The sequence below is a fragment of the Mustela lutreola genome, chromosome 2, assembly GCF_030435805.1.
Source record: "Mustela lutreola isolate mMusLut2 chromosome 2, mMusLut2.pri, whole genome shotgun sequence".
NCBI classification, from domain to species: Eukaryota; Metazoa; Chordata; class Mammalia; order Carnivora; family Mustelidae; genus Mustela; species Mustela lutreola.
The window spans coordinates 107,370,152-107,391,003 of record NC_081291.1 but is presented as its reverse complement, the minus strand read 5'-3'; the positions used below and the strand labels follow the sequence as shown (position 1 = coordinate 107,391,003).

The window sequence follows — 20,852 nt, the reverse complement described above, 5'->3', positions numbered from 1 at the left end:
AAATACCGGTATCAGGATGAAGACACACCTCCTCAAGAGCACATTTCCCCACAAATCACTAATGAGGTGATAGGTCCGGAACTAGTTCATGTCTCAGAGAAGAACCTGTCAGAAATTGAGAATGTCCATGGATTTGTTTCCCATTCTCACATTTCACCAATAAAGGTAGGATGAAAATTTTATTTTGTTGCTATGAATTATATATTTTGTTACTCGTATAGCTCATGCTCAGAGAGAACTCTTTGTTCATGTAGAATTTTCATCCCTTGTTTATGGTTTCTTAGTTATAGGGAATTACATAATACTTATTAGCATTCTAAAAACATTTTTAAGGATATATTTTATAAATGAGTTTTATTCAGTGATACTATCATTGAGCCTAAAAATTCCCACAAAGGAAATAACTATTATATTTCAAATACTACACACTGAAGTGTTTAAAATGTGTTTTAAATATTAGTAGGTATAGAAAAAGAGCATTAATACTAACATTAACTCCCTTCAGAAATAACCACAGTCCTGGTTTCTTCTAAAGCTCTAGCACACATTTAGATCTCCAATCAGTGTATTATTTATTTTGCTGATTTTACATTTTATATAAATGAATTATAGTGCATATAATGGCAGCTTGACTTTTTTGCTCAACATTATATTCCTGAGATTGTTTTCACTGCTCTGGAGTTGTTCTTTCATTAATATACTATAATTTATCTTACTTTTGATGGATATTGAGTTATTTTCAGAATATTATGAATATAAAAAGTGCTATTTAAAACATAGGTTATGTATACATATCTTTGTGGATAACACTAGATTATTTTCCAAATAGTTAAATAATTTACATTTTCAGCAGCAATAAAAAGAGTTTTAACTGATCTGTATTTTTATCAGTACCTGGTATTCTTATTTCTGCCATTGTTTGGGACTTGAAATAGTATCTCATTGTGATTTTAATGTGCATTTCCCTGTTTGATAATGTGGTTTAATATATTTATTACTCATCCAGGTTTTCTATTCTGTGATATAACCTCTCAAGATTTTTGTTCCTTTTTGTCTTTGGTGTCCTTTTTACTGATCTTAAACATTTATATATTTAGAGTAAGCAAACAAGTTGTGGGGGGCAGAGGGAAAGGGAAGAGAATCCTCAAGCAAACTTTGCTCTCAGTGTGGAGCCCGAGGTGGGGATTGATCCCAGGGCTCTGAGATCATGACCTGAGCTGAAATGAAGAGTTGGCTGCTTAACCAACTGAACCCTCAAGTGTCTCTACAAGTTCTTTATATATTCTGGATACTAATCTTTTGTTGGTTGTATGCATTGTGAATAAGGATTATTTTTTCCCAGTAAACTGTAACCTGTGTTTTATAATCTCTTTGAAAGATGATTTAGTATTTCTAGTTAAGATTTTTAATGGTTATACCATTTAGATTTTTCTATTAATAGTTTTGGGAGGTTATTTTTTCTAGGAATGTGTCCATTTTATATTTATTTCAAAATACTGTTATTAATATGTTGGGGGTTTTGTCTATAGCATATTTAGGTATGGCCCCCTTTTCATTCCTCATAATGTTTATTTGTGCTTTGTTTTGTTTTCTTCCCCTTGACCATTCTTGCCAGAAGATGGTCTTTTCAAAGATTCATCTCTTTTTAAAAAAAAATCTTGGGGCGCCTGGGTGGCTCAGTGGGTTAAGCCGCTGCCTTTGGCTCAGGTCATGATCTCAGGGTCCTGGGATTGAGTCCCGCATCGGGCTCTCTGCTCAGCAGGGAGCCTGCTTCCTCCTCTCTCTCTCTCTCTCTGCCTGCCTCTCTGCCTACTTGTGATCTCTCTCTGTCAAATAAATAAATAAAATCTTAAAAAAAAAATCTTGTGTCCCTCCCCCATGTGCTGTCATCTTCACCCTCCCTGTTTTCACACACACATTTACCCACATAATATATGTGTTCCATGTAAATCTATAAATATAAGGTGTAGATAACCTGCATATTAACTAAGGTTGTGTTTAGTAGAAGCAAGCTGACCTTCCCTTGGAAGGCTTAATGAGAGATACAGAGAAGAAGAAATTGGTGGCTATTAGTGACAGAAACAGTTCTTTTATCTTATCCCCCTTCTCCTCTTAACAGTGTTTTTTCTGTTAGGGTTTATTCTGTTAGGGTTTGGCGGTTTTACTTTTTTTCCCCCCCTAGTTTCTTTATTTACATACTATAACAGTATCTGTCTTTTCTAGTAGTAGTGGAGTTTGTAAACTTTCCTTTAAATATCACTTGTATCAGCAAGTTTTAAAATGTAATTTTTTTTAAATCATTGTAACATTTTCTTTTATTTCGCTTGTGATTTTATTTGCCCCATGAGTATGTTTCTTAGTTTTTAAACATAGTGATACAGGCAGTTTTGGTCTGAGAACCCAGAAGTGGGGGTCCTTTAGGACCAGCCAAGAGAGTGCTTGGCTTCATGCAGGGTAGAAATCAAACACGAGCTGGAGAAAGTGAAGGCAGAGTTAGTTGGATAAATAGCCCAAGTAACAGGTAGAGGATAGCAGCTGGAGTATCTGGAAGACTCAGGAAGGAAAGGAGAATGAGTCTCTGCACTTGGGGCTCAGCGTTTGTATTTGAAAGGGGTCCAGGATAAGTGGTCCTTCAGGAATCCAAGGTAGGGTCTCATCAGAGGTGAATAATGGGTGTTATTTTAGAAATCATTGAAAGTAGAAGGTATTGATGCCAGAGTCATCTGCAGTTTTTCAGAGCTAACCTCCTGGAACGTATTTAGGATCTGACTCTTCTTAGATGTTACCAGATGTTTGGGGGCCTGCGACAAACCTCAGAGAATAATTAACTTCTTGCTTCTTCCGTGGAGTGAGAACATCGCTTCTTTGATTTTTTACTCAGATGCGAAATAGAACATGAGTAAATGGGCCCTAGCAGAAAAACAGCAGAAATAGAGCCTTTCTAAAATGTAGTTCCTTCAGCTTCTCTAGCTCAATAGGAGACATTTATTCCTTTCATATCTTACTTTAGATTATATTTTCTCATGTCTTATCTCCCATCTTATTTGCTTGGAAGTTACATGTTTCTCTTCATTTAATGGTTATCCCAGAAATTTTAATATACATTTTTAACTTACAAAACTAAAGTCAGTAAATCTCTTCTGTCTTCATTCTGAATAACATAGAACTTTAGAACACTTGAATTCTAAGCACTCTGTCCTGCTGGATATGCTGTTCTTGTTTATTCCTGTTTTCTCTTGACTGAAGTAATATAAACTATTACTTGAGTCATGAAATTCTCCCAGGTAAGCATAATTCTTTGTTTCTGATGTTTTGAATTTCTGGTCATTCTGATGGTTACAAACTGTGCAAAGTCAATTTGCACACTCTCAGCTCCTCATTCTTTTGGTTGGTTGTTTTGGTAGTTACTTCCATGTGTATGCAAATTATGACAGAGGTATGGGTAGTGAGGGCCCCACCCCCTTTTCAAAAGTTGAATATAAATAAACTGATAAATATTTTAGCAAATTGACAACTTGAAATAAAAATGAGAGTCTTAACTAATTTCATTTCAGGAGAAGGTTGATAGTTGCTGGCCCTTGGATTCAGTGCTCAAAGTCAAACTAGATTATAGGTTCACTTACTTGTGTACTTATTGTTTGTTTTCCTGCTAGAAAGTAAGCTTTAGAAAGACAAGCATATTTGTGAAATCACAATAAGGAAGGTTGTGGTGAAGATTATAGTACACATAAAGCCCTTGTGGTTGACCCATGGGCATTGCTTAACTCAGTATAAGATTGAATGCACCTAGAACCAATACGAGTATCTGGCAGATGTGAACTTTTTTTTTTTTTTCTTTTTTAAAAGATTTTATTTATTTATTTGACTGGCAGAGATCACAAGTAGGCAGAGAGGCAGGCAGAGAGAGAGGAGGAAGCAGGACCGCTGCTGAGCAGAGAGCAGAGAGCCCGATACGGGGCTCGATCCCAGGACCCTGGGATCATGACCCAAGCCGAAGGCAGAGGCTTTAACCCACTGAGCCACCCAGGCACCCCGGCAGATGTGAGCTTTTGCAGTGACTATTGTCAGGTTTAAATTTTTGAAAACTTTTGAATAAAGTTGATTATAAGATTTCAGGGGAAAAAAAATCACCTGCCAGAATATTAGTTTTTTATCAAATAGTACATACCTTTAACAAACATTTATTAAACCTCTATGCTAAGTAACTTTGTTAGATTTCCGTGATTAATATTTTTATGAAGAGATATAACAAAGTATGTAACATGCAAAAATAAAGAGAAAAATTAAATTTTTGGACTATTCTAAAAAAAGAAAATGAATATTAGGACAAGATGTTGAAGGTGTGGACAAGATGCAGTTCGGAGGAAAGGCAGTTACTGGGGAAAATAAGTAAAGTAGCAGGGTGATAATCAGAGGAAACTATAAAAATTCAGGAAAGTTTATTATAGTGTAGCTTTGGGAACTTGTTAGCAAATGGGGGCCTCAATCCTGAGCTGATGAATGGCCCGATGAAAGGTTTGCCACCATGAAATGGGCTATGAAATAATCTTAACAGGTTCTTGCGGTAGTGGTGCTGATTCTCATTACTGAAGAAAATGAATGAAATAAGGTAGTGATTGAAAGTTATTTTATTCAGCCTTATTTTAGCTTAAATATAATTATCATTTAAGACTCTGAAAGGGAAACTTTTTTGCCAGTGCTGGTCAGTTTCAGGGAAGAGATTGGCAATATAGTGGTGAAGAATTCTGTGGAAGAAAAGGACACAGTGGGTAAATTTTCATGGTATGTAAGAAATCTGTAAAGAAAGTTTAGCTTTTAAACAGTTATGAATATAATAGGGTATCATAATAAGAGCAGTGTCAAGATTCCTAAAACTGAAAATGAGCTGGGAATTAGGAAAAATGGTCAGAACAGTAAATTGAACAAATAAAACTCCAGCCTATTTCAAAATAGATTAAATCAGGATGAATTGATAAGGAGGACAGTAGGTGCACTGTTTTGTATGGGACGTTGTGTTGATGATTGAGGAAATTAAAGAACTCATATTTGGCTTTTGTTTTCAGTGGCAAGGAAAATTATGTTCAAACCAAATTGTGCAAAGTAAATCTAGTTAAGCAGGACTTGAAATCGAAGATAGAACAGAGTATGTGAGCAGATAATTATTTTAAATATCTATATCACCTAGCCTGGGTACATTTCATCCAGTAGTATTTTTTTTTTTAAGATTTTATTTATTTATTTGACAGACAGAGATAACAAGCAGGTAGAGAGGCAGGCAGAGAGAGAGGAGGAAGCAGGCTCCCCGCTGAGCAGAGAGCCCAATGTGGGACTTGATCCCAGGACCCTGAGATCATGACCCAAGCCGAAGGCAGAGAGGCTTAACCCTCTGAGCCACCCAGGTGCTCCTCATCCAGTAGTATTAAGAATACTAGCAGATTACTGCTAATGAGATCACTAGCAGTAGTTGGTAGTTTTTCAAATATTGTGAGAAATGAGGGTAGCAGAAAAATAGACATAGGCAAATACATGTCTATTGAATAGAATCTTACCTATTTTAAGTGGGTAGTTTTGAAATCAATTTTGTTTTTACATCTTTGGAATATATTAAAATGTTGAATTTTATCTTTTTTGGATGGCCCTGGTGTATTAAGGTAATCTTATAGTCTGCATACAATTTGACCACAAGATGGTGCTCTTACAGAAAGGATTTGTGTGTATAAATGAGTGGAGTTTTTCTAAGCAAATAACCAATCTGTGTCATCAGTCTTCTCAGCTTTGTCCTAGGAGAAAACTCCTAGAAGAAAACATAGGTAGTAATCACCCTGACATAGGTCTTGGTGATGATTTTTGGAATCTGACACCAAAAGCAAAAGTAGCAAAAGCAAAAACAAACTAATGGGACTACATCACACTAAAAAGCTTCTGCACAGTAGAGGAAGCTGTGCCAGCAAGATGAAAAAGCATACTACCGAATGGGAGAAAATAATGATGAATCACAAACCTGATAAGGGGCTAATATCCAAAATACATAAAGAACTGATTCAACTCAATAACAACAACAACAAAAACTGATTTTAAAATGTCAAAAGATCTGAGGAGACATTTTTCCAAAGACGACATACAAGTGGCTGATAGGTACATAAAAACATAGATGCTCAGCATCATCAGTCATCAGGGAAATGCAAATCAAAACCACAAGATACTACCTCACACCTCTTGGAATGACTCTTAACAAAAAGATAAATAATAAGTGTGGCAAGTGAGTGCAGTAAAGGAAACCCTCATGGATTGTCAGTGGGAGTGTATAAATTGTTGAAACTATTGTGGAAAACAGTATGAGTGGTTTCTCAGAAAATTAAAAATAAGCTACCGTGTGACCAGAAGATCTACTTATGTGTGTATTAATTTGAAGAAAATGAAAACACTAATTCAAAAAGATATATATGCACCCTCTTATTCATTATAATATTTATAGTAGGCAAGATATAGAAATAATCTAAGAATCCATCAAAGAAAGAAGAAAATATGATATATGTGGTAAAAGAGAATGAAATTTTGCCATTTGGGACAACATGGATGGACCTTGAGGGCATTATGCCAAGTGAAATAAGTCAGAGAAAGATAAATAACCAATGATCTCTTATAACATGGACAAAAATATTGGTGGTTATAAGAGGCAGGGTAGTGAGAAAAGTGAACTGTGTGTTTTTTGTTTTGTTTAAATAAATTGAGTAGAAAAAAAATTTTTTTAAGTCTTATCTTAGTAGAGTTTCACGTTTTGAAATTTAATAAGCCAGATCATAAAGATAAAAGTATAAGGAAAGTGCCTATTACATTGCATTTACAGTATAGTAGCTTTGTAGTTACTTAGTGATTTATTTTTTGTATTTTAGAATTTTAATATTGATTTTTTTTTCTCAACCTTTTAAGTTTCTCACTGAGATTATTTAATCCTTGCTTTTGTTACTATACCTGAAGACTTGAATAGGTTTTTTTGTGAGTTTGATTGGTAAACAAATAATTGGGGGCCTACCTATTTTATATATATTTTTGAATGGTCCTTACTTTCATTTAATATTACAAAATAAATTTCTCACAGTTACAAATTCTTCATAATTGTATTTTTGGTTATGTAATCATTAAATGGATATACTCAGTTTACTTAAGCTTTATTGTTTAGGGTTCTATTATAGACAGTATCATTTTGTGGAAAAAAGTAAACTGCACAGAAAAAATATTTAAATCATTAAAATGTTAATAGTTATTCAGTGATTTCGACATTGTGTATTTTTTTAATTCATTACTTTAAATAGACTTTCCAGGTTCCATAATGAGCTTAAATTTTGTTTTAATGGAATAGAGTTTATTTTATGAGTAGGGCTGTTCTAAAGCAGGTTTCAGTGAGGAATTGGTCACCTTTGATCTCCCAGTCAAACCATATGAAACCATTTATGGTTTAGTACACATATGGTTTTGTATGCATCCATTGACTACTGGGCAATGGATGAGATGATCTTAGATTTTTGTAGTACAGGTAATGGTTTATTTTCATAAAGAACCCTTTCTCAAAACTCAGAGCTGCTTTTTAATGTCAGTGGATTTGATTACAAAATCTGTGCTCGAAAAGTACTTTTGGCAGTACTTAGGGGGTACACGGGATATCAGCGTTAGATTTTTTTTGAGCTCTTTGGCTCCATGGGATAAGAAATCTGTGTACACAAATGGCTTAGTATCCATGGTCTGTGTTGTTATTATTTGCAGTGTGAGTAGGAAATTTGCACTCAGCATTTGTGTACAATATCCTCATCCATACCAATCCAGAATAACAGAGCCTATATCAGTTCTAGGGTTCCCCCATCTTGGATTTTCATCAGACATGGATCATCAAGGCACATCTTTTGGGGCCAAACCAATTATATAAACCACACTAGCCAGTTGTTTATTAAATATGTGGTCCAAATTACTGTGGTTCTTTAAAAAGAGGTTTAATTTTTTTTTTCCTTCAGAGGATTCTTAGTTCTCTGTTTACCCTTAGTGTTTTCATCTGTTGTCCTGTCCATTTTCCAAATAGGACAGTCTGTCTAGGGTCACAAAATTGCCAGCTACTATCTACAGAGTCCTTGGGAAGAAGCACCAAACTTTGTGCTATAATCTCTGTCACAGAGCATCTTAGCTTTCGAGAGTCCCACATGACTCACCTCTTTGGGGCATGTGTCTGTATCTCAGGGATGAAATCAAGAGAGAGAGTATTAGCATCTTTGCTTGCTGAATCAGGATTTTCAATGAATCTGAAGGTCACAGTTTCTACTTTTCAAGAGATTGCATTTAGTTGGTGCAGTAAGCACATAGTAAGCAAGATTTTTTGTCAGTCCACATCTGAAAAAGTATATGGCTCAGGTTGGGATTTGTGATGTGCTTGTATCAACTTAAAAACTAAATTACTCAACCATTAGTAAATTATCAAATGGCATTTTTATTCATATATTGTTTTAAATGTTTATATGTTATATGTTTATATGACCATATATTATATAATAATGTAGCAATATTAGCAGGGCAGAGTTACAAATCTATGGTTCTTAAACTTGAGGTTGCTCGAGTCACTTAAGGGTCTTTTTTTTTTTTTAAGATTTTATTTATTTATTTGACAGAGAGAAATCACAAGTAGACGGAGAGGCAGGCAAAGAGAGAGAGAGAGGGAAGCAGGCTCCCTGCCGAGCAGAGAGCCCGATGCGGGACTCGATCCCAGGACCCTGAGATCATGACCTGAGCCGAAGGCAGCGGCTTAACCACTGAGCCACCCAGGCGCCCTTAAGGGTCTTTTTTTAAAAAATGAAAATTTCAAGATCCCTCTTACTCTAAAAAATTCTGGTGAGGAGAGGGGATACCAGTCTGCATTTTTAACCAGCATCCTAGGTGATTCTGATTCTGAGGTAGACTACTTTGTTGAAAAACCCAGACCTAGATATTAAATGTTAGAAAATGTCTGTCTAGCAATCAAACAATATTATTTAGTTGAACCCCAGAGTATTATTTATATAGTGTTGGATAAAACATGCTTTGTTGTTTTTAAAACAAAAAATCTACTTTAATTCTTTGGCATTTTTAAAAATTTATAACTTATTAATCTAAGTGTTTATAATATATGAGAGATGATGGTAATAATTTAAGTTTCTTTTAATCACAAAAGTTCAGAAGTCAAATACTTATTTCGCTGATTAATCTGTTTTTGGCTCCAGACTCCATTATCAAAGCATTAAGAACCAATATATTATATAAAATGATCATGCCATATTACAAGTGGATTTTCCTCTAGTGTTAGATCCTCAGAGTTGAATGTAAATAGTACCTTTAAAAAACTTATAGCCTAATTAATGTGAGCTCCTTCCTGATGTGGAAATTTATATATGAATGACAAAGTCTCCTTCAGTAAAATTAAGCAATCAGAACTGTTGGCAAGAAAATCATCTTGTATATTTGAATTCAGTTCATATTTATAATTATTTAAGCAGTGAAGATGACACTGGATTTTACTACAGACTGAGATTGAAACTTCGTAATCCAGGGTTTCTCCACCCTGTGCATTAAATCATGCATCCCCAAAGGGTCTTGGTAGTCCAGTGTTTATAACATCCTTCTTTACCTGCTAATCGACCTCACTTCCTGGATTTCATTCCGTCTAGTTATCAGCTAACAAAAGAACAGCTTTTGGTTCCTGCAGACGCTGGTGAAAAAATAATCATGAGAAAGCCATCAACCTTATGCCGTCTTTTTTGTCTGCAAATATAAACTCAGCCATCATACAACTAACAGGTACAGAGGGAAGATACAAGCTCTTTCATGGGAAGAAATTACAGAGAAAATGAGCATCATTTCTCAAGATTTTTATTTTCCCTGATCTACAAGTGATGCTGCTGTAATTCTAGCTGCAGTTTTTACCGATCATTCACCACTCAGCAGCTGGTAGAGAAGTAAGACTGCTTGGCAACCACCTGCAGGGCTGCAGAGATGAATTACATTTTCGGGAACAACACACTTCTATACTCTCGCGCCAGTCGAGGAGGCAATACTAGCTCTAGCCATGGCTCAGTAGGCCCAAAGCAGAAACATTGGGCAAAAAAGGGTTCATCAGATGAACTGCAGGCTGAGCCAGAACCTTCACGCTGGCAGCAGATAGTTGCATTTTTCACTCGAAGACACAGCTTTATTGACTGCATCTCGGTAGCCACCAGCTCCACCCAGGTAACATACCACTTGTTGAAATTATTTTCAATATATTTTTGCTTTATGTTTGCTTTGCAGTTGTATTAATATAGATTTCTTATTATTTAAAATACAGTCTTATGTACTGAAACCTTGAGTGTGCAGAAATACATGTTTTCAGTCCATCTGTGTAGGTCTTTAGCATGGAAGGGGAAACAAAAAATATTTTCTCTTTTGCTCTTATGTAATACCAAACAATACAGGCTCTGATTCTGTTGAAGGACTTCTCTAAAAATACAAACCATTCATACATAAATTACAGTGTAAATTAATAATGCTTGTCTCCTTATTTTTAGGCTGTTAAATGCTATAAAGTACAATGTCTAACCCAAAAAAAAGAAAACCACTTTAGCTTCTGTATGTCATTAGATAACCTTAGGAAGATTGTTATGGTAAAAAAACAGAAGATACAGAAAGATTTTTATTTTCTAGTGTTTTGAGAATAAATTGAATATAGTTTACTGTTGCTATATACTTATATCTTATGAAGTTATAATTATGGTTTATTCAAGGAATTTAGTTAATCTTTCCATTTCTGTATATATTATCTAGGGTTAATTTAAAAGCATTAAGCTTGTATAACTACACAATTATAGGAATATTTTTTTTCAGATAGTCAGTTGACAGTTTAAAGAAATGAGCAACACTAAAAATCTCCCAAATTAAAAAAAAGAAGACCACATAAAACCAAATCTTTTTGATTTAAAAATAATGGGGAAATAGAAATTAATAGTAACTTAAGTGAAATATTCATTTGTCATTAAAGGAGGTTGGGGGACTATATTTTAAAATATTTTCTGTAGATATTAAACTTTAGTAAAAATGAAATGATAAGAAATAGTCTAATTTAAAAACAAGGGGAGATTGCTTTTGTCCTTTCACATCACTAATACTTAATAAAATTTATACACATATCCTAGTGCTTTTTAAAATAAATTTCTTTAAAACCATCTTTTTAAAAAATGATTAGAAGCAGCACAATAAACTGTCAACAGCTTCTTTCTTGCTTTTGGTTACCAGAATTAATCTTTCAATAGTTTTGATTTTAAAATATTGTCGAATTTCTTAAGTAAGAAATTGTATTTATTTTTCTAACATGTGTGAGAGAAATGGAGTTACTGGGCTAGGAGGGATCATTAATTGTTCTTATATAGGCACTGATGTTAGTTTCAATCAAAACTTCAGAAGCAGTGACATGATTTAACTCTCAAGATTGAACACTGCCTGAAGAATTTAACTAACTTGATTTGACTGCAATTATACATACCAAAAAGGGATGCAAAAACTAAGATTTGGTGTTAATTCAGAATAGATTAATATTAAATGATACTTTCTTTTGTTAATAGAAAAAGATGTGCTAAAAACTTTTAAAAACTTACATGAGGTTTATATAAGTACACAGTACTGTATATGTATACATACACACTACCACTGATACGTAATCTTATTAGAGGCATACAAATGAAAAGGCAAGCAAAATAGTTTACATGTAAAACTATTGAAACCACAGAATTACATTATAATTACTTAGGAATTGGAGAAAAACTGCTTATTATATTGTACTAAAATAGAGTCATAATTTCAGTAAAACCTATTCACAATTAATCCTACAAAGCCATTAAAAATTTTATTTTCCTCCCATTTGGTTCAAATCATTTGTTACACTGATAAATGACTTAGGTTTTATTTCTTTCATACTTCTTTTTTACTTGTCTTTCATTACCTTTGTATTTCATTTTTAGAAATATAAACATTAGGTCAAAGATTTTAGCTTTTATTTCTCCTGCTCTAAAGTACCATTATACCATTTTTCATTCTGTATATTTTTCTAACTGATGATTGGGATATTTTATATATCCAGGTCTTTTGTTGTAACTCACTGGAATTCATTTTACTGGATAAAATATGATAGGACTGAGATAGAACACTAGACAGATTTGGATCTGGACTGATGATAGACCTGTTTCATCTACTGACCCATAGCAGACGGTTTTTAATTTGTAGCACCAGAAGGATTTGCATATTGTTAAAAACAAGTAGATTAATGAAATTTTGTAATTTATTGAACATATACTATGTTTCTGTGAAGATAGTATTATGATAGTGTTTTGTTCTGTAATTGATAAATAGCAGCAATGATAACCAGATTTTCTATTTCATTGTTGTTAGAAATATTTTTTCTAAGATTTGATAGCAAGATTTAAGTTTGAATGTAATTTCTTGTAACTATGCAGCATGATACTTTCAGCAGTGTGGAGAATTGCTATTAAATCCAGTTTTATTAATTTGAAGGTCATTACCCTGATTTAGTAACCCCAAAATACCTTCTGTAAATAAAAAGAAAATTTATTTAGGGATTCATTTAAGTTACTTGTGTGTTAGAAATATTCACATTCATAACTCAGATTATGTGCCAGTTTCTACTATAATATCTGGAATTTAGTGTGAAGTCATTAATGTTTTTTTTTAATGTTAAGGAAGCGAAGTAGTTATAAACTTCTGCAAGACCCTCCCCCCCCCCTTCTAGGATAGGGCTTGGCATGTAGATGGTGCTCAGTAAATGTTTATAGAATTGATTATTTTCCATTTCAGTCACCAAAACCTTGTTAGTTTATGACCTTCCAAAATATAGTACCCAATCCTAAACCTCCTGGGTACCTGTTTTTCTTGGATCCACTTTCCTTCCCTCACCAGTGCCTTTAGTTCTTCACAGTACCCCATTTCTCTCTGTTTCCCTTCTCCTCCCCTCCATTCTTCATGTTTACTTCAGGTCACACAAATTCCCCATGTACCTGATTTCCTCACCCCTCTGGGTTCCCACACAATGATGTTAACTGTACAGTTTACAAACTATTTTTAGTCTTTGTCATTTGGTTATATCCCAGAAATTCACATGAGTTGCCTTTTTTTTTTTTTTTTTTAAGGCTTTTATTTATTTGACAGATAACAAGCAGAGGGAGCAGTAGAGGGAGGGAGAGAGAGAGAAGCAGGCTCTTCACTGAGCCGGAAGCCCTACGTGGGGCTTGATCCCAGGACTCTGGGATCCTGACCTGAGTTGAATGAGACACCTAACCAATTTGAGGCAGCCAGGTGCCCTTGGGTTGTTGTTTTTGTTTGTTTTTTTAATGTTAAATTAAAAGGAGTTTCTAATTTTTTTTTTACTTTGTTGTAAGTTTTTCTGTTTTGTGCTTCATCCTACTTATGTTCTTAATTTTGAATAATTATTACAGAAAAAAAGGGCCTACATGTTGTCAAACCTTCCTCATGTCTTTACCTCAGAATTTCCCCTATTCTTGCATTTAGGATCACTTAATGCCAATCTGCCCTGTCCTTTTTAGCACACTCACCTCTATTCCAGACTAGGACTAATTTTTAAATTCATGAGGGTTTTAAAGAACTCCAGTATTTCTAGTCTTTGCTACTTGATTAGCCTTCTTGGTGATATCAGTGTTTATTAATGAGTATAGTAGTAATATAAACTTAGAACAGCTGTGAAGTGGTAGGTCACTTTGAATGTGTGTTTAGCAGCTGTGCCTGTGTTTTGGACCACCTAAAAATCCCTAGCATGGATCATTATAAATAGCCATTCTAAATTCTGCCCTTCCCCCAACAACTGACATGGCAGGTTGAGCTGAAAACAATAAAGTTCTTTTCTAAGAGTGAATGGAACAGACATGATGACTTATCATAATTGAAGTAGAACAATAAAATTTTAAGAATTGAATAGTTTTCTTTTTAGAGGAAAAACCTGTCCTGCATTAAAATGCAGGAAAACACTTTTCAGATACCCATGTGTGGAAAAATATATAGGCTAATTTGTATAAAAGAATACTGTTTGTCCAAACAGATACAGTCTAGATTATTAAGGATTTAAATCTGTAGAGCTGTGCATTGGATATGTTGTTCAAAAATGTATATAATACTCTCAACCTCATGAGTTAATTCTATTATTTAATATATGTATCATACTTAGAACAGTGCCTGGCAGCTATTACTAATATTATTATTTTCTTTTTAGATTACTTAACTTTTGATAGCCCATGAACAAATTCAAATATAGATAATTAGGAATTAGACCACCCAGGGTAGTGCAGTCTATTCAGATATTCAGTAAATTGTGTTGACTGAATAAGCTAACTCTAAGTACAGCCATGTACTTTTTTAAGAATTCCAAACCTCAGCACCTTTAATCGTAGAATTTAAGGGGAGATGAGCCTAAAGAGAACCTCACTTCTTGGTGAGACGTCCAATTCCCTGGCTTTTCCTCTCCTCCCAACATTCCCTTTTGCAAATTGTTAAACAAGTCACAAGTAGACAACAAATTTAACTGATTGTTCATCTTTTACCAAGCTTTCCTAGGTGTATCATCAGGACTAATTTTATACTCTATATCCTTTTGTCCTTAATCACCCCAAAAAGTCCAAACCTTCCACATCACTCTCATTCATTTCCTTATCCTCAAACTCTTTGTGATGGATCACCCTTTTTTCTCTCAGGTACTTGGCATTTCCCTGAGGATACTGTTTTGTACTATACCCTCACAAAAAATGGAAGTTTTGTCTATCTTTCTTGCTTATCAGTGATATTTATGGATGAGTGTATTTCCTCTCTCTTTAAAAAAAATGTAGATGGCATCAGATAATATTTTCCGCTTTCCCTCCTTTTCTAGTCATCTGCATCTCTCTCAGTCACTCCTGCTCATTGATGATTTGAACACCTGGTACTGTCTTTTTTCTGCCCACTATTCCTGTAATTATTCTTAGTGATTTTCAGTAACCTTGTGTGATCTATCCAAAATCTTGACTTTCTCAATTCTTTGATATCCTTATCTCTAGGAACCTTGTCTTTTCTTTCACTTGGGTGACCTGCTTAGTTACATTTAAAACCTTATTACCATTGACTGTGCACTTAGAAAATCTTAATTGCAAGCATTTCAAACAGTCTGACTAGCACTTACTTTCTTTTTAGCTCATTTCTCCTATTACAGTGATTTTTTTTTGAAAAATTTATCTTCTGAAGACCTTCAGCATAATTTTCTATTATCTATCACTCCTTTCATGCTTTCACTTCCCTCCTTGCCTCACTCAGATTCCTTGGTCCATGACTAAGAGTGCTGCCTTTCATTAACTGTTGCCCCTTCATTGGTAAGATTCAACTTTGGTTAATTGCAACTCTGCCTCCTACATACTGGCTCCAAAGGTGCACATTAAATTTCCAAGAGTCACTACCTGGCCCTCATTCTCAGTTGATGATCTTACTCTTTATTCTACCTTGTTAAAATGAATGATCCATCTGTATTCCTACAGCTCACCCTTCACTTCTTAGTCCCTTCAACTATTCAAGAACTTCTGAAATTCTCTCTTCACTGCATTACCTTTCTCCTTCTACCGAATCATTCTCATCAGCATATATATCTCTTCTAATAACTCTGATTAAAACAACCAACCAGAAAATCCTCTTTGGGAGTAGATTGTCAAATCCAATGATTGGTACAAAGTTTTTGTTTTACTTGACCCCATAACAGCTTTTACACAGTTGACCGTTCCCTCCTTTAAATTCCTTTCACCTTTGACTCTTGAATACTACCTTTCCAGTATTCTCCCAAACTCAGTTTCCTTTGCAGTATTCTCCTCCTCTTTCTACCACTAAATGTTAGAGTGTTCAGTCCTTGAGCTTCTGTCTTTTTATACTCACATATCAGGTGATCTCATCCAGTCCTGTGCCTTTAAATAACATCAGTATTTGTATCTTTAGCCCAGAGCTAATCCTTGTACACTAGACTTGTATATTTAACTTCCTGTTCAGTATCTCCACTTGGATTAAATACCTGAAAGTTAACATGTCAAAAACAAGTGTCTAATTTTATTGTTCTCCCCATCATCATCTTTCACCATCACTCACTGAGATGCTGAAGATAGAAACTCTTGGAATCGTTTTCTGTTATTTTTTCCTTTGGTCCATATTCCGTCTAACAGCAGATCCTATTGGCTCTATGTCCAGGATATATTTGTGATGTGGCCACTTTTTAGAATTTCCGGAACTACTAGTTTTAAATTATTTAATTTTTTGCCTGAACTACAGCAGTAGACCTCTTACTGGTCTCCCTGTCTCTATTCTTTAAACAGTCTGTTCACCCATTAGCCAGCGTCATCCTTTGAGAATGTCAGTACTTTATTTTTAACCCTTCTGTGGCTTCTGAACCAGTATATAGTAAAATTCTAAATCCTTCTTAACTACAGCTCAAAATGCCTATATGATCTCACCCCAGAAGTACTTCCAGTCGTGTTTGCTACTGCTCCCTCACTTACTCTGCTCTGGTTATACTGGCCTTGTTCCTATTCCTCAGATATATCAGATGTGGCCATCTAAGAGCCTTTATCTTGATGTTCCCTTCTTTCCGGTAGATATTCTCATGGTTCATTCCCTCGCTGCCTTCAGATATTCCCTTATCTGTGCTTTTTCACAGGGCCTTCCAAGATACTTATCTTAGGTTGCAGGTTCTCTTTCACTCCAAACATTACTGTCTTCTTACTTTACAAAATTGTTTCCTTACAGTATTCAATATTGTCTGATTCTTTACTATTACAAATTTTTCTGTCCATCAGAATTTCTCCCTTAGACCTTCTATGAACAATATATCACCCTTTATCTAGTGTTATTCTGATCCTCTAGCTGATGATTCTCTTCCTCTTTACCCCTCTGGGAAGAGATACTCATGAGGAGGTGAGAGAGAGAGAAAAGAGAGAAACCATTCAATTTCATTATAATTAGGATGACTGTGTAACTCATCAACCAAACTGGAGTACTTTTGATGGAAAGAGAAAACTATTAATAAGTAAAGTGGGACAACAGGCATAAATATAGACTTAGCAAGCGAACAGAGGCGTATGGTACATCATTTATAGCCATTTATCTGCTGATTTTTCTCACCAGGCAGCAAGTCTGAATAGTCACACCAAGATATCTCCACCTTGGACCGTTTTGAATTGGCCTAATCTTCCTCAATACATGTTTCATACATTTAGACTCATGCCTAATGACAGTTGCATTTTGAAGTGTTATGTCAAATTTATCTATTTTTCTTCACCTCTGAGGAATGAAATTGGTTATATTCAGCAATATATTGCCTTTGTATTAAACTAGAATGTATAGAAAGTAGGTAGACAGTGCCGTTTCTAGCAGAATAGTTAGAAATAGTCTCCTTTGGGTATTGACAGACCAAGAAACCAAGGTTAGGATAAAAATTCTTCTATACTGGTTGTGAGGTGCTGCCTGTTGACAAAGTTTAATTGCCCACTCAAAAGGCCACTAAAGCTCAGTGGTAAGATTGGTACCATGACTCAGAGTTAGAAATTAATTGTTCCCCTTTTCACCTGAAGAATGTTGTGGAATTTCTTACAGGGAAATTTATATGTACCCACTAAAAATTTGTTCAAACAATGTTTAAGACCCAGTCATTTTTACAGTAAGACACTTTAGAAAAGTGTAGAGATGAGGATTAAAAAACAACAAAAAAAAGTGTTATAATGGTTATATAAGCCGTTTAAAAATACCAAATTGACCATACCAGTCCAGCATTGCACTCCTTGATATTTACCCAGATGTGTTAAAAACTTGTGTCCACATGAAAACCTGCACACTTATTTATAGCACCTTTATTTATGATTGTCAGAACTTGCAAGCAACCAAAATGTCCTTCAGTGGGTGAATGGATAAATAAACTGTGGTACCTTCAGACAGAGGAATTGATTTATCACTAAAAAGAAATGAAAAGACATGGAGGAACCTTAAATGCGTGTTACCCAGTGAAAGAAGTCGATCTGAAAAGGCTACGTACCCTATCCTCTTAACTATATGACATTCTGGAAAAGAGAAAACTATGGAGACAGTACAAAGATTAGTGGTTTCCAAGGGCTAGGCAAGAATGATGATGAATAGGTAGAACACAGAGGACTTTTAGAATAGTAATACTCTTCTGTATGATCTTATATTGGTAGTCAAATGACATTATACATTTGTTACAACCTATAGAATGTCCAAGAGTGAACCCTGAACTATGAACTTTGGATAATAGTGGTGTGTCAGTGTAGCTTCATCATTTGTACAAATATATCACTCTGGTGGTAAATGTTGATGATGGGAAGACTAGGGTGTGTGGGCATAGGCTATGTGGGAACTCTGTACTTTATCCTCAAGTTTGCTTTGAACCTAAAAACTGCTTTAAAAAATAAAGCCTATTAAAAAATTAGTATCTTAATGGAGATTCAATTGGCTATAGCTTAAAGAACTAAGTAAGTGAAATTTGCTTATATAAGCTCTTTATAAATAGGAAATGTGTTGTATTCATCTTTGTATAGTGTCATGATTGTTAGATGGCCCTTTTGTCAAGGACAGATAGATAAAAAGAAATTTCACAAGCTGCAGCTTATATATTTTTAATATATTCAAACAGGTTTTAAAGTTAACCTTTAAAATAATGTGTTAATAACAGTGCTGAAAAATTATCCACTTCTTATGAGGTCAAGATAAGACATTCAGCCTTTGTAACATTTTTGCCTGTATTTTCAAGCAGTGTTTGTTTTATGAGATTTGTACTTCATACCTCTTATCACAACTATAATCAATTTATTCAGGTAATCAGTTGGGAATGATTTGTTTAATATTAGCTGCTGAACCATAAGCTTCACAAGAGCTGATAGTATAAGATGCGTATTTTCTTATATCCCCAGAAACTAGCATGGTGAATGCGCTTGAAAAATATTTGTTGAACTAATAAGCAAATGTTATATACTTGTTTATTTTCATTTAATCTGATGCTGGCTGTGAGGAAGTTTGGAGCTTCTGAATATGGTTTGGCCACTATAAATTTCCCAGGCACTTTATATGTAGAACTATGGCTTAAAATTTTTTTAAATTAAATTAATTTATTTATTTTCAGAAAAACAGTATTCATTGTTTTCTCACCACACCCAGTGCTCCATGCAATCCGTGCCCTCTATAATACCCACCACCTGGTACCCCGACCTACGCCCCCCCCCCCGCCACTTCAAACCCCTCAGATTGTTTTTCGGAGTCCATAGTCTCTCATGATTCACCTCCCCTTCCAATTTACCCCAACTCCCTTCTCCTCTTTAACACCCCTTGTCCTCCATGATATTTGTTATGCTCCACAAATACGGCTGCCTTTGGCTTAAAATTTAAAAAAAATTTTTTTTTAATTAAAAAAACTCGACACTACAGGATTTTGCAAAATCATGTATATTTCAAAAGTAATCCAAAGCTCTCTGCGAAAAAAAATAGGCATATGTATTCCTGTACATATGAAGAATTTAAATTTATATCGTTAAAATTTGACTTAGATTCATTTTCTTTAAAGATTTTTTTCTGTGTTATTCTTTGTACTTCCTGGCACTCTAATTTAGATTACATTTCAGTCCTCCATTTTTAAAATTTAGAATTTTTATAAAGGCAAAAATAGTTGTTCAGACCATGTGGAGAACAGTAGCCTACAATTAACACCTTATTTAACAAACTTTAAATAAACCAACTGATGTAATAATTTTACAGGCATATGCAAATCAATCAAAAAAGACTGGACCTATTTTGTGCACGAATAAACCAACTGGCAATGACATCTGGAGGTAGTGGAATTTTAGGAAAGCCTAAACACAACTACTTCTGCCTCTAGATAAATGTATTTAAAAGACTTTCTCCCTTACCTCTTAAAAGGATTCCTGCCTATTAATTCTTTATCCTTTAGTAAACCCCAGTTTAATCCTATATTTCAGAACAATATTTTTTAGTTTTTGTGAAATCTAAATTGTGGCTATTAATAAATTAATTCCAGCTCTGGAATGTGAAGCAGTTATTGTTATGACAGAATAGGACCAGTTGATTGCCTTACAGATTTTTTGTTGGTCCTGAGAGAAATAACTAGAGATTATAATCTGAGATTTGGATCAAAACAGATTTCCAGCTTCATTTTTCTGTATTTAAGTCTGACTGATCTTGGTAGAGCTACCTAAGATCTACAAAGTATTACAAATTTGAAAAAAATCATTTTGAAGTTATTTTGAAAATTGGAGATAACAAGATGCATATCCCAATGTTAGGATTAATTGCTTCATCTATACTAAGTACCATAAGCAGGATTTGGCAGGGGGGGTGGGTAGGAATGGGAAGCAAAACAAAAATCACGTCATTTTAATCACTCTTCCCGAACTGAAAGGCTACATACAGTATAGAGCCTATATTCTTTCAGATATAAGAACACTGCTTTATTAATAAAAGCCTTTTTTATAAAAATATTTTAAATAACTGTAGATGAAATTTGAAATTTCTATATGTATTATTTTTTTATTTTCAATTCCATGATCTTATGGGAGGAGTTGCATATTTTTATTATCATAGATAAATGAAGTTTTATTGGAACACAGCTCTGTTTGTGTATTGGGTATAGCCATTTTCAAGCACAAAGTTGGGTAGTTGCAACACAGAAACATGGCCCATAAAGTCTAAAATATGTATTATCTGTCCCTTTTTTGAAAATGTTTGCCAAGAGCACCTGGGTGGCTCAGTGGGTTGGGCTG

The 20,852-nt window shown here is 34.5% G+C and overlaps 1 protein-coding gene across 17 annotated transcripts in view; it reads left to right on the top strand.

Moving 5' to 3' along the window:
• DLG1 (discs large MAGUK scaffold protein 1) overlaps positions 1-20,852 on the top strand; it is a 256,769-nt gene that overhangs the window by 103,350 nt on the left and 132,567 nt on the right. For 12 of the 17 annotated variants that reach the window (XM_059163069.1, XM_059163079.1, XM_059163078.1 and 9 more), the window contains exon 5: positions 1-165. In XM_059163069.1, coding sequence (XP_059019052.1) covers positions 1-165 — 165 coding nt within the window. Of the gene's footprint in view, positions 166-9,751; positions 10,243-20,852 lie in introns of those variants that run through there. The other 5 variants (XM_059163084.1, XM_059163081.1, XM_059163082.1 and 2 more) reach the window with 5 other exon arrangements.